Raw genomic sequence first — 12,285 nt, forward strand, 5'->3', positions numbered from 1 at the left:
TCTGGAAGAGCCATCTACAGGCGCTTCAAAAAGCTCATGACACCAGAATTGAATGAGCTTCATTCTGATGCAAAAAAATTAGAAATCTATGCCTACAAGGGAGTTTGCAAAAATTCGCATAAAATGAGTGTAATGATAGCAATTTTGCATGAATTTCACAGTTCCGTGCACCCAGAGAAACAAAGTTTTTCCATGAACTTTCTGATGACTTCTCTGGTAACGCATGTGTCTGGGATGGCAGGTGGAGCTGCAGGTGTGTCAGGGTGAAAAGTACCAGGCCTGGACTGTCTTGTTACTACTTTTTTTTTTCCTGTTTAAGAATTTGTCTATTTGGAAGGCAGAGTGACACACCCAGCCCTCTGTGGCTACTGTAGCTGGGACCGGGCCAGGCTAAGCCAGGAAGCGGAAACTCTTCCCGGGTCTCCCACATGAGTGGCAGGAACTTGTATCATAACTGGCTGCCTGCCAGGCTCCTGAGAAGGGAGCTGGATTAGAAGTGGAGTGGCTGCGATTGCAGGCCACTAGGGGATGGGATGTGGGGAGCGTCCGCTGTGCCTCAGCACCCACTTCCCTGCTCTGCTGCCTCCCCAGGGCTGGTCCCAGCGCAGCTGTGCCCGCAGGGGCTCGCGGGCTGCAGGAAGCACTGTGACCCCGATTACTACCTGAATGAGGCTGGCCGCTGCGTAGCCTGTGTGAGCTGCTCTTCAGGTAAGCGCCCCCTCCCGGGGTGGGGAGAAGGAGGATGAACCTGGAAGGGAAGGGTAGTGGTACCTGACGCCTGGGGTCCCCTGTCTGGGGTGTGAGTCAGCCAAGAGACCCAGCGTGCTTGCAGAAGAGAGCTCTATACACTGACCACGGCCTCTCCCACGGTCCTGGGGAGTGGCGGGTGGCAGATGTCTTTCATCGCCCTGGCTCCTAGTAGGGAATAGGGGGAGTCTGTGAGGTTGAGGGGCTTTGCAGAGCAGCCCAGCATCAACGCACGGCAGAGCTGGAGTCGAGGTCAATGGCTTGACCTGCAAGTTGTGTGTGTTTTCTCCGTAAGGCCGCAGTGCTCTCAGGAAAATCCCTTCAAGAGTGCTTTTGTGGTTAACATCTTTTAAGGCAGAGTTACAAAAGGAGAGAGACAGAGATCTTGCATCCACTGGTTCACTTTCCCAACTGGCCACAACAGGCCAGGGCTGGGCCGGGCTGCAGCTGGGAACCAGAGCTCCATCTGGGTCTCCCATGTGAGTGGCAGAAGCCCAAGCACCTGGCCTGTTCTCTGCTGCTTTCCCGGGCACAGCAGCAGGGAGCTGGGTCGGAAGTGGAGCAGCCGGGACAGGAAGTGGTGCTTATTATGGGATACCAGCATTGCAAGTGGCAGTTTATGCTGCTGTACCACAACGCTGGCCTCACTAATGTTCCAATTTCTTACTGTGGTTACTGAGCATGCTCTGCAGGATCATCTGTCATTTGTCTTGATTTTATGTGCGTTTTCAGGGGACATGGTGGGGGAAATTTGTTAAGATCTTCTGGTCTAATAAGTGGTCACCTTTTTAGAATGGTCAGTGTTTTTTTTTTTTTAAGATTTATTTATTTTTATTGGAAAAAACCATTGGATCTTCCGTTCAATGATTCACTCCCCAAGTGGCCGCAAGGGCTGAGCTGAGCCGATCTGAAGCCAGGAGCAAGGAATTTCTTTCCAGGTCTGCTATGCGGATGCAGTGTCCCAAGGCTTTGGGCCGTCCTCGACTGCTTTCCCAGGCCACAGGCAGGGGGCTGGATGGGAAGTGGAGCAACCGGGATTAGAACTGGTGCCCATATGGGATCCTGGCACGTTCAAGGCGAGGACTTTATCCGCTACGCTATTGTTCCGGGCCCAAGTCAGTGTTGTTTTTTTTTTTAAGATGTGTGGTCTATTTGATGTATGCAGGATTATCTGTGTTTTAGATCAGACAGTAATCGTGGTGTTTAACTTTTATCACCTTTGCTTTGTCCGAGGCTGATGATGTGTTGAAGTCCTACTGACCACTACGCTACTTCATCTTTCCACTTTCGCGTCATCTCTGTCAAGGCTGTGTTATTAGGTGCATGAATGTTCATGAATACTAGTTTTTTCTTTAGTGGTTAGACCTTTTATCCATATGAAATACAACTTTTAGTTCCTTATAATTCTTTTTCTCTTCATTCTGTGATTGCTTGGTGTAAATATTACCTTTCCCTCTTTCTTTATATTAACATTTCTTTGGTGCATTTTTACATCTTTAAAGCAATGGCTGCATCCTTCTTCGAGGATAATTGTGTATGTTTGTTATTTTAAAAATCCAATCAATACAGAGACGTGTGGGCAAGAAAGCTGGGGCTGCCGTCCCAAGCCATCCATCTCCAAGCAGCCTAGGCTGTCCTTGGTTGACTGACAGTGTTTTTGTAGCTTGGTGGAGGAAGGGTGGGAGGTAACCAGACCGAATGCCGACATTTACAAAGAAGGAGTTTACACCAGAAAGAAAGAGCGTGAGCGTCCACTCTACCTGCAGGGCTCAGCGCTGGGTTGGGCCAAAAAACTGGAGCTGAGAATCCCCTCCAGGCCTCCCATAGCTACAGGGCCGCAGCTCCGCAGGCCTTTCCTGCTGCTTTCCAGTGTCCAAACGGTGGGAAATTGGAACTTGGACCCAAGTTGGGAATCAAACTGAGACTGAAATGTGGACCATGGGCATTCTTAACTGGTATCCTTTTAAAAAATTTTTTTAAAGTTTATTTGAAACAATCGTATCTAGATAAGGAGATACAGACAGAGAGGGACAATGTTTTCCATCTGCTGATTACTTGCCAGCTCGCCACAAGAGCTAGGGCCAGGAGCTGAAGCCAGGGGCCAGGAGCTCCATCCGGGTCTCCCACATGAGTGAGGGTCCCAACACTCTGGGCCATTCTCCGCTGCTTTCCCAGGCTACAAGCAGGGAGCTGGATTGGAAGTGGAGAAGCTAGGACATGAACCAGTGCCTATATGGGATCCCAGCTCTTGAAGGTAGAGGATTAGCCAGTTGAGCCATCATGCTGAGTCCTAAATGGAATAATTTTAGTGCTGCGCACAATACATTGCCATTCTGAAATGGCTGGCCAAGCTCTTAGGACATTCGCTAAGGGACTGGCACTGTGGTGTAGTGGGTAAAGCTGCTGTCTGTGGTGCTGGCATCCCATATGAGCACTGTTTGTGTCATCTGAGTTCAAGACCCTGAACATGCTCACGTCTGTGAGTTCTGGACTCAGGACGTATAAGCACGGTGAGCCCTTGAAAAGCGCACGTGGAGGCGAACACTGAGCAATGCGGTGAGGCAGCAAAGTGAGCCAATAGGAGCAGAGCAGCTGGGGTCGGTCTGCTCGGGGTTAGACCCCAGTCAGGTCTGCCTAGGGACTTGGTGTTGCTGCGCATGTCAGTGTCTCATGCTGTGACAACGTGTGTGAGCGAAGAAATCAGGAAGGGAATGGAGGTGTGTGTGTGTTGGGGGATTTATTCGACACCTCCCAATCTGAATATTGGACACAACAATTGGTGTGGTTCTTTTTTTTTTTAAGATTTATGTATATCTTTAAAAGGCAGAGCTACAAAGAGAGGAGAGAGAGCGGTCTTCCATCAGCTGGCTCACTCCCCAGAACTTGGGCAGCTGGGCTATTTCCGGGACACCTTTTCCCTAGAGCTTTGTAGGCATGGCCCGTGTGGGCATCTCACACTGAGCATTCGAGCCAGCAGCTGGCGCCCTTCCTGCTTGTCCTTGGCAGATGACTGTAAGGGTAATCATTTTAAAAACAATTCCTCTTTATTTATTTGAAAGGCCAGGGGATAGATGGTGCTTTTCCATGTGCAGGCTCATTCCCCAAATGTTCATAGCGGCCAGGCTTGGACCAGGCCGAAGCCAGGAACCTGGAGCTTCATTTGGGCTCCCCCGTGGATGACAAGGAGCATCAACCTGAGCTGCCACCTGCTGTCGCCCAGGGCATGCATTGGCAGGAAGCTGAATGGGAAGTGGAGAGGCTGGGATTTGAACCCAGGCACTTAGCATGGGATGTAGGTATCCCAAACAGCCAAACACCTGCCACAGGGACTTGACCTCCTGCGCAGGTTGTGTCTGGTACTGCAGAGGGGTTTGCAGATGGAACACTGAACACCCCCACCCCCCGCGTGGTGGAGCTAGGGAGCTCCAGGTTTCATTTGGGGGCACCAGCTTTGTGCTCCAGCTTTGGGGGGTGAAGGTGGGGAGGGTAATGGGGATCATCTTACTGGCTCCCCAGATCCCTACCTCTCTTCCTGTTCCCCACTGCAACTGCACCCCCGTGTGGCCCCAGAGCCTCTCCCACCTTCCCTGGCAGAACACCTCGGCTGTGTCTCAGGCCTTGGGGTCTCGTTCGCCTGATGGTATCTCAGGGAGTTTTTGCTGCCAGTCGCAGGCATGCATTGATTCATTACTCTGACTATGGAGTAGAAACTACAGGGTTAAAATCCACAGAGTGTGAGTCAGCTCACCGAGGGGGTCGTCCGTTTAAAGTGCGCGGCTCAGTTTCGAGATATTTCCGATGCGGAGTCGCCACACTTAACTCCACAACATTCTACCTCCCCTTAAAGAAGTGCCTCAGCCCCCTTCCTCTATTTTCCACAACTCTGCCCTGCTCACAGGGACGTGGCCACGTGGCCCGTGGCCTTCCGTGGCTGCTCCCATTGCCCAGCCGAGTACCCGCAGCCGTCCTCATGGAGTGACTCCACCGTTCTCTTTGCAGCTGAATGATTCCGCATCATAGGTGAACCGTGGGTGGCTTCCCCTCTTCTGTTGTCGGCGGCTGAGTCGTGTTTACTTTGTCGCTATCACACACGCTCACACACAGGTCCCCACGTGTCCGTGGGCTCTCGTCTCTCACCAGTGCAGCCGTAGCCACGGAATTGCAGGTCCGCCCTTACCCTGCTGAGCTCTGGCCATGCTGGCTTCCCCAGACCAGGACTCCAGCCTCCTTCCGTTCTTTTTTTTTCTTTTTTAAAGATTTATTCATTTTATTACAAAGTCAGATATACAGAGAGGAGGACAGAGAGGAAGATCTTCCGTCTGATGATTCACTCCCCAAGTGAGCCGCAACGGCTGGTGCTACGCCGATCCGGAGCCGGGAACCAGGAATCTCTTCCGGGTCTCCCACACGGGTGCAGGGTCCCAAAGCCTTGGGCTGTCCTCGACTGCTTTCCCAGGCTACAAGCAGGGAGCTGGATAGAAAGTAGAGCTGCCGGGACTAGAACCGGCACCCATATGAGATCCCGGGGTGTTCAAGGTGAGGACTTAAGCTGCTAGGCCATGCCGCCGGGCCCGTCCTCCGTTCTTGTCAACACTTGCTGGTGTCTTTTTTGTCCTGGCCATAAAGCTGCCACCTGGGACATGCGTCGTGTGCAAAGCCTGGCTGCTCCATTTCCTGTCCAGCTGCCTGTGAGTGGCCTGGGAGAGCGGCAGAGGATGGCCCAAGTGCTTGAGCCCCTGCACCCACGCGGGAGACCTGGAAGAAGCTCCTGGAATCAGTCTGGCCCAGCCCTGGTGGTTGTGCCCCCTGGGGGAGTGAAGCAGCAGATGAGAAGTGTCTTCTCCCTCTCTTTGTGTAAGGCTGCCTTTCAAATAAATAAAATAAATGCTTGAAACAGCCTTATCTGTTTGTGAGATATATATATTTGCATGTGCATAGTATATGTGTCTGGGGAGAGAAGGCCGTGGGGAGGGAGGGGCGGCCTCCAGTTTGCTGGGACTCTCCCCCGCCAGGGCATGACCTCCAGCGTCCCGCAGCCTGCTGGGCTGGCAGTGCTCCCTTGGCAGCCAGGGCTGGGCTGGGGCGGAGGCAGGAGCTGAGGACCCGCACGGTGTCCCTTGGGGACCAGGACCGCAGCTGCTGGAGCTGTCATCCCTGCCTCCCAGGGCCTGTGTCCGCAGCAAGTGCGAGTGAGGACCCAGGCCTCAAGCGCAGATGTCTCAATGCTGGGTCAAACACCTGCCCATCATTGTGTGTGTTTTAAAGGTTTGTTTATTTATTTTAAAGGCAGGAAGACAGAAAGTTACAGAGAGAAAGACCAGTCTTCTGTCCCCTGGTTCACTCCCCCCATGGGCACAGTGGCCAGGGCTGGGCTAGGCTGAAGCCAGGAGCCAGTTTTAGCTAGTCTCTCACATGGGTGCAGGGGCCCAGGCGCTTGGGTCAGTTTCTGCTGTTCTCCCAGGTGTGTTAGCGGGAGCTGGGTCAGAAGTGGAGAGCCTGTCTGGGAACCGGTGCCCACATGGCCTGCTGGTGCTGTAGGAGGCAGCTTGTGGCGTTAATTTGCATTTCCCTATGGCTAATGAGCAGAGATTTTTCATGTGTTTTTTTCCATTTATTTGTCATCTGTAGTGAAGTATCTGTTCACATTTTGCCTGTTAGAAAACATGAGCAGACTTTGTGTCTTTTCTTTAGAGCAATTTTAGGCTTCTAGAAAAATCGAGTGGGAGGGCAGAGGGTTCCTGTTCACCTGCTCGCCGGCCCGTCAGCTGCCACTGGACCGGCATTGTGGCACAGCGAGCGAAGCCATTGCCCATAGAGCCCCACCGGAGGACTGGTTCTTGTCCTGGCTGTTCCACTTCCAACCCACCGCTGGGTTCACTGCCCTAGCATCCCCTGTCCTCCCTGCGTATGCCCGTGCCTCCCTTGCCCTGTCCCCTGTGGCCCCCAGCTTGGTCCTCGGGGGTGACCCTGGTGTGTCACATCTGGGGCACGGCCAGCAGCCTCTTGCATGCCGTCTGTCACTTAGCAACACAGATCGAAGGTTCCACCCTCTTTTTTTGCCTGTCTTAAAATTGGGGCAGTCATGTATTTGTCAACACATTCTAGTGACCCCAGGGGCTGGGCTGAGGGTTGCCTCCTGGACCCTGCTTACTCCTCTGTCCTTATCTCATGAGATCTGAGTAGAAGGGTCCAGATCCCACCCCAGACCTGCAGAGGCCCACAGGGGCATCTGACGCCCTCTGTGGGAGTGTGTCCCTGCCCTTGGCCCTGGCCCGGCCTCGACCCCAGGACGGCTCTCTGTGTCCTTCAGACGACCTTGTGGAGAAGGCGCCCTGCTCCTGGAACTCCTCCCGCATCTGCGAGTGTCGACCGGGCATGTACTGCGTCACGTCCGCTGCCAACTCCTGCGCCCGCTGCCAGCCCCGCCCTGCCTGTCCCCCAGGGACAGTCAACAGGTCCCCAGGTAAGGTCCCCCTTGGCAGCCCAGGACCCAGATTTGGACTGTGCTGCTGCGCCCCCAGCAGCCCTGACCTGCAGCCTGCAGCCTGCATCCTGCTGGGCCGTCAGGGCTCCGTTGGCAGTGCCCACATGCACCTCACATCCAGCACCCCCACTGCTCCTGCCCCCACCTTGTGCCCTGGGCCCCACGAGTTTCCTTCCCAATGGGCTGTGTGACCTCAGGCGGTTCTTAGCGATCTCCAAGCTTTTATGTATCTGACCTTAGGGGCGGCAGAGCTTCAGGGCTGGGTGACACCAGGAGGGTCTTTCAGAAGCAGGTGTGGTGAGTGGTGGGCTCGAGCCTGCCATGCAGAGTTAGGGCTGTGGGCAGGGCTCCGAGGGAGCTGGGCGCCCACAAGGGTAGAGGGCCAAAGTGAACCATGCCCACTCCTGCAGGTGCCTGTGGCACAGATCAGACCGGGGACGGGGGAGGTTGATGGTTGTCAGTCTCCCTTCCTCCCACAGCCAGCCCCGCCCCTATTCCTGTAGACTCTGCTCCTCCACCCCCACGCCAGCTCCTCCTCCCTTCACCGCAGCCCCGCCTAACAATTTCTCTCCTGTTGAGTGTGCACACACCCCTGTCCTCCCTAATTCTCCTGATCATGGCTGGGTCATCCTTTGAGGAAAAGGTGCAGGGTTTTGGAGGCGACTTCTGACATGCCCAAAGCTGCTGGTGGCTTTTTCAGCTCCCCATCAGGGCAGTGGGAGGCACAGCGACAAGGCCGGGGTGCTGGCGAGGTTCCCTCCTGGCACCCGGCTCTTACCTGATCTGTAGTTTCCTCCCTGCCTTCCAGTCTCCGTGCATTGGCTGGAGATGCCAAGTCCAAAGCCTTTAGCTGGGGGTGTGTGTCTTCTCCATGTGCCCAGAAGGGTATCTGCAGGATCATCACCCCCAACAGTGCCCTGCCCATTCCTACCCAGCGTGAGCTCCATGGCCCAGCGCCACCTCCCCTGATCTCTCCAGGGAGGCCTGGAGCTTGGCGTCTGGGGCTGTTGGCCCATGGCTCCCTGAGAGGCTGTCTGGGTTGTGTTCCCGTGACGACCACACGGTGGCGCCAGACAGCCCTCCTTGCTGCAGCACTGCCCAGGGCAGTCTGCCCTGCCAGGGGCCTCGCAGAGCACCTAGGGCAAGGCCGGGTGGGCCAGAATTGGACGACTCGCCGAGTTTCAGAAGCAAAGGGCGCGCCATCTCCATGATCCCTTAGTGCTGCTTACCTGCTGGTGCGACTGATTTTAGATATTGAGTCAAATGACTATCTTAACATTCATTTTTTAAAAAAGATTTATTTGTATTGGAAAGTCAGATGCATAGAGATGAAGAGAGGCAGAGAGGAAGATCTTCTGTTTGTTGATTTACTCTCCAAGCAGCTGCAATGGCCGGAGCTGTGCCAATCCGAAGTCAAGAGCCTGGAACTTTATCCTGGTATCCCACGTGGGTGCAGGGTCCCAAGGCTTTGGGCCGTCCTCGACTGCTTTCCCAGGCCACAAGCAGGGAGCTGGACGGGAAGCAGGGCCACCAGGATTAGAACTGGCAGCCATATGGGCATCCCGGCGCATGCAAGGCGGATACTTTAGCCTCTAGGCTACTGCGCCGGGCTCAAAATTCATTTATTTTTTAAAGTGTTTATTTGAAAGGCAGTCACAGGGAGACATGCACACATATACACAGAGAGAGAACCTTCCATCTGCTGGTTCCCTCCCCAAATGACCCCAACAGACAGGGCTGGGTCTCCCGTGTGGGTGTAGGGTCGAAACACCTGAGCTGTCTTCTGCTGCTTACGCAGGTGTGTTAGCAGGGAGTTGGAGCAGCTGCGACTAGAGTCGGCACTTCGGTTTAGCAGGCGGTGTTACAGGCCGTGACCGCAGTGCCCGCCTCTGAAGGTTCATTCCTGCCATCCCCACAGGCGCGGCCCAGGACGCTGTGTGTGAACCGCCTTCGCCAGCCTCCAGCCCTGACTGTGCCAGCCTGGAGGGCTGCAAGGCGCCCACCAGGTGACCCCTGGCCTTCACCATTCTTCCCCCTCCCTTCAGATGGGTTGCCCGTCCCTCAGGGTGCAGCTGGGTGGGGGCCCATTGCAGGAGAGGTGGCTCAACCCAGGTGCTGGGACTCTGGGCACCTCCCTGCCAAGGCCACAGTCATCCGGGGTTCTGCAGTGTGTCTGCCTTATGCCAGGCACCCACACGGGAACACAATGCTGGTCCAGGAGGCTGTGGCAGGGCCCTGGGGTCACCTTCACCCCAGGACTGGGGGTCCTGAGCAGCAGTGACCTTGGCCTCGGGGCAGGATTGTCAGTGCCACATCTGGCTCCCTCCCCAGCGGCACCACGCCCCAGGCCCAGCCCACGCTGAGGTCCCCCAATACCACCAGGCCCACGCTGCCCAGAGGGACTGCCCCTCCTGCAGTAGAGGCTGCTTCTGGACCCCCAAGGACCTGGCCCTCCCCCAGCACCCAGCCCAGTGCAGACCCAGACCCAGGTAAGGGTGCGCGATGCTGGATGTCTCCTTGGGCAGTGGCACCCCGTGGGCAGGTGGGGGCACAGGCAGGTACAGGTAACCAGGGAGGGTGGCCACGGTGCTATGGGCTTTGCCCGGAGCGGGGAGAGGAGCTCCAGAGTGGAGCCCATGAGGCTGATTTTTAAAATGTCTATTTATTTATTTGAAAGGGCTGGAGGAGAGAGAGAAAGTGGGTCCCTCTCTGCTGGCTCACTCCCCAGATGCTAGTCCAGGGGCCCACGTCCATGCCTTCCCAGCTGGGAGCTGGATGGGAAAGTGGAGCAGCCGGGACTCGAACTGGCCCCCATATGGGATGTGAACGTCACGGGTGGTGGCTTAATGGGCTGTGCTACAACATGTCCCAAATGTTCTGTTGTGGAGTGGTGTCCAGATGCTCATCCTGCCTCTTGCCGGTCTCACGGGGCAAGTTCTGCCAGCAGCAAAGAGGATGGGCGGAGCGGGCATGGGAGTGACAGAGGGACCAACGGGGCGGGGTAGCAGCTGATGCTCTTCCATGTGGCTGGAACACCCCTGGCCTCTCAAAGCCTCAGGCCTCCCTCTGTGCAATAGGACTCATCCGACAGGTGGGGAGTTGGGGGGCTGCCCACAGTGGTCAGGGAAGGGATGTGGATCTTCATGAATCTGGGGTGGGCCACCTGGCCAGAGCTTCTCCACTCTCCCTTCCAGGGCTGTCTCCGACGCTGCTGTGCCCACAGGGGTCTCCCACCTGCCAGAAGCAGTGCCAGCCAGACCACTACCTCGATAGGACCGGCCACTGCATGGCCTGTGTGAGCTGCTTGCACGGTGAGGCCCTGCCAGCTGTACCTGGGCGCTGCCTGTGGGGAGCCTGGGGCGGCTCAGCAAGGGGTGGGGGTATCTTTGGGTGGGGAGACAGACACAGGTACGCTCCTCCTGGGGGCTTCCGGTCACAGGGCTGCATCCACCCAGCAGCTTGTCCAGGCCCCTCCCTCCTGGGAGGTTGTGAGCACAGGCTGGGCCAGCCTTGTCTCGCTGGTTCTCTGAGCCGCCCATCCTGTGGAGTGACTCGGGCTGGATCACTGCTGGGTGCGCTAACGCTGCTTCCCCCAGTGAGTGGGCCTGCTGAGGCTCCAAGCTAATGCAGGTGTGTCCAAAGGGTTGTGGAAAAAGCTGAAAGACAAGCTTGCTTGGCTGCACAACAGGTTTGGAGATTCCTGTGTAGCTTGTTGATACTGTGTATTTTACACAAGCTTCCTGAAGACATCTCAAACTTCTGTGCACCAAAATGAACATATACAGTTCTTAATTTGAGAGGGCACACACATGCGCGTGTGCACACACACACACCCCTCTCTTCTGCTTGTTCGTTCCCCACTGGGTTAAGCTGCTGCCTGACATCCCGTATGGCTGCTGGTTCAAGTCCTGGTTGCTCCACTTCCCATGCAGGGAAAGCAGCAGAGGGTGACCCAAGGATTACCTGTGTGGGAGACTTGAAGGAAGCTCCTGGCTCCTAACTTGCGATCAGCCTATTCTAGCTGGGACGGCCATTTGGGAAGTGAACCAACAGATGGAAGATTTCTCCTTCTCTCCCTCTCTAACTTTGCCTTTCAAATAAATAAATAAACATTTTAAAAGTTATTTAAAAGGAAAAGTAACAGAAAAAGATAGAGAATTTTCCACCTGTTGGGTTATTCCCCAAGTGCCCACAACAGCCAGGCCAGGCCAGGTCAAAGCCAGGAGCCAGGGGCTCCATCCGGGTTTCCAACATGGGCATAATGGGCACTTGGACCCTCACTGACTGCTGTCCCGGGAGAGCGGGGAGATGGACCAGGGGCTTGGACTGATGCTGTGATACGGGGTCATGAGTGGCAGCATGTGCCTTGTGCATAGCACCAGCTCTGGGTCCCACCCACTGCCTTGTTCCCAGTGCCTCCCAGGGTCTGCAGCGACAGGAGGCTGGAATCAGGGACTGGGGCTGCAACTGAGGTCAGGGGTCCCCAGGCACACCCCACCGCACCCTGAAAGTCGGTTGGCTGGGAGCTGATCTGCCCCCTGTCCTGGTTCTCAGATCTGCCAGTCCCAAGACCTGACCCATGTGGATGCCGGTGGGCACTGTAACCTGGCATGGTCTGGGCTGCTCGTCGCCTTGCTTCTTGTGCTCACTTCCAGGTGCTGCATTCCAGGAAGGAGCTTCCCAAGCTCCTCCATCGAGTCTCCTCCCAGTGACAGTTCTCCTGCACACCAGTGGGTCGTTGGCCCTGGTTGACTTTGTCCACCTCCTGTCCTGGCAAGAACAGTGGCCTTACTCAACTGGCCATACCCATTCTGATTCTTGTTGGGCGTTGGAGCCCAGCGCTACGTGGTCTGCGCCCAGACACAGCTTTCACGTAGTTCAGCAGGAGTCCACACCTAGCCTGGCCTGTTCTACACACAACCTGGCTCTCGTGGGTATCAGTGGGGGTTGGAGTCCAGCCCAGTCTGTCACTCCACAGACCCAGTGCACACCCGTGCCAGGGCAGTCCGTAGCTATGTACAGCCACGCCTGCTGCCCTCAGTTCTACTCCTGTC

The 12,285-nt window shown here is 55.7% G+C and overlaps 1 protein-coding gene across 1 annotated transcript in view; it reads left to right on the forward strand.

The window, feature by feature from the left end:
- The window catches only part of TNFRSF8 (TNF receptor superfamily member 8), a 48,747-nt gene that overhangs the window by 17,365 nt on the left and 19,097 nt on the right, over positions 1 to 12,285 (forward strand). Inside the window, exons 3-7 of the mRNA XM_058660780.1 lie at positions 592 to 708; positions 7,058 to 7,210; positions 9,150 to 9,237; positions 9,563 to 9,720; positions 10,426 to 10,542. Coding sequence (XP_058516763.1) covers positions 592 to 708; positions 7,058 to 7,210; positions 9,150 to 9,237; positions 9,563 to 9,720; positions 10,426 to 10,542 — 633 coding nt within the window. The remainder of the gene's footprint in view (positions 1 to 591; positions 709 to 7,057; positions 7,211 to 9,149; positions 9,238 to 9,562; positions 9,721 to 10,425; positions 10,543 to 12,285) is intronic.

Source organism: Ochotona princeps, chromosome 2, assembly GCF_030435755.1.
Source record: "Ochotona princeps isolate mOchPri1 chromosome 2, mOchPri1.hap1, whole genome shotgun sequence".
NCBI classification, from domain to species: Eukaryota; Metazoa; Chordata; class Mammalia; order Lagomorpha; family Ochotonidae; genus Ochotona; species Ochotona princeps.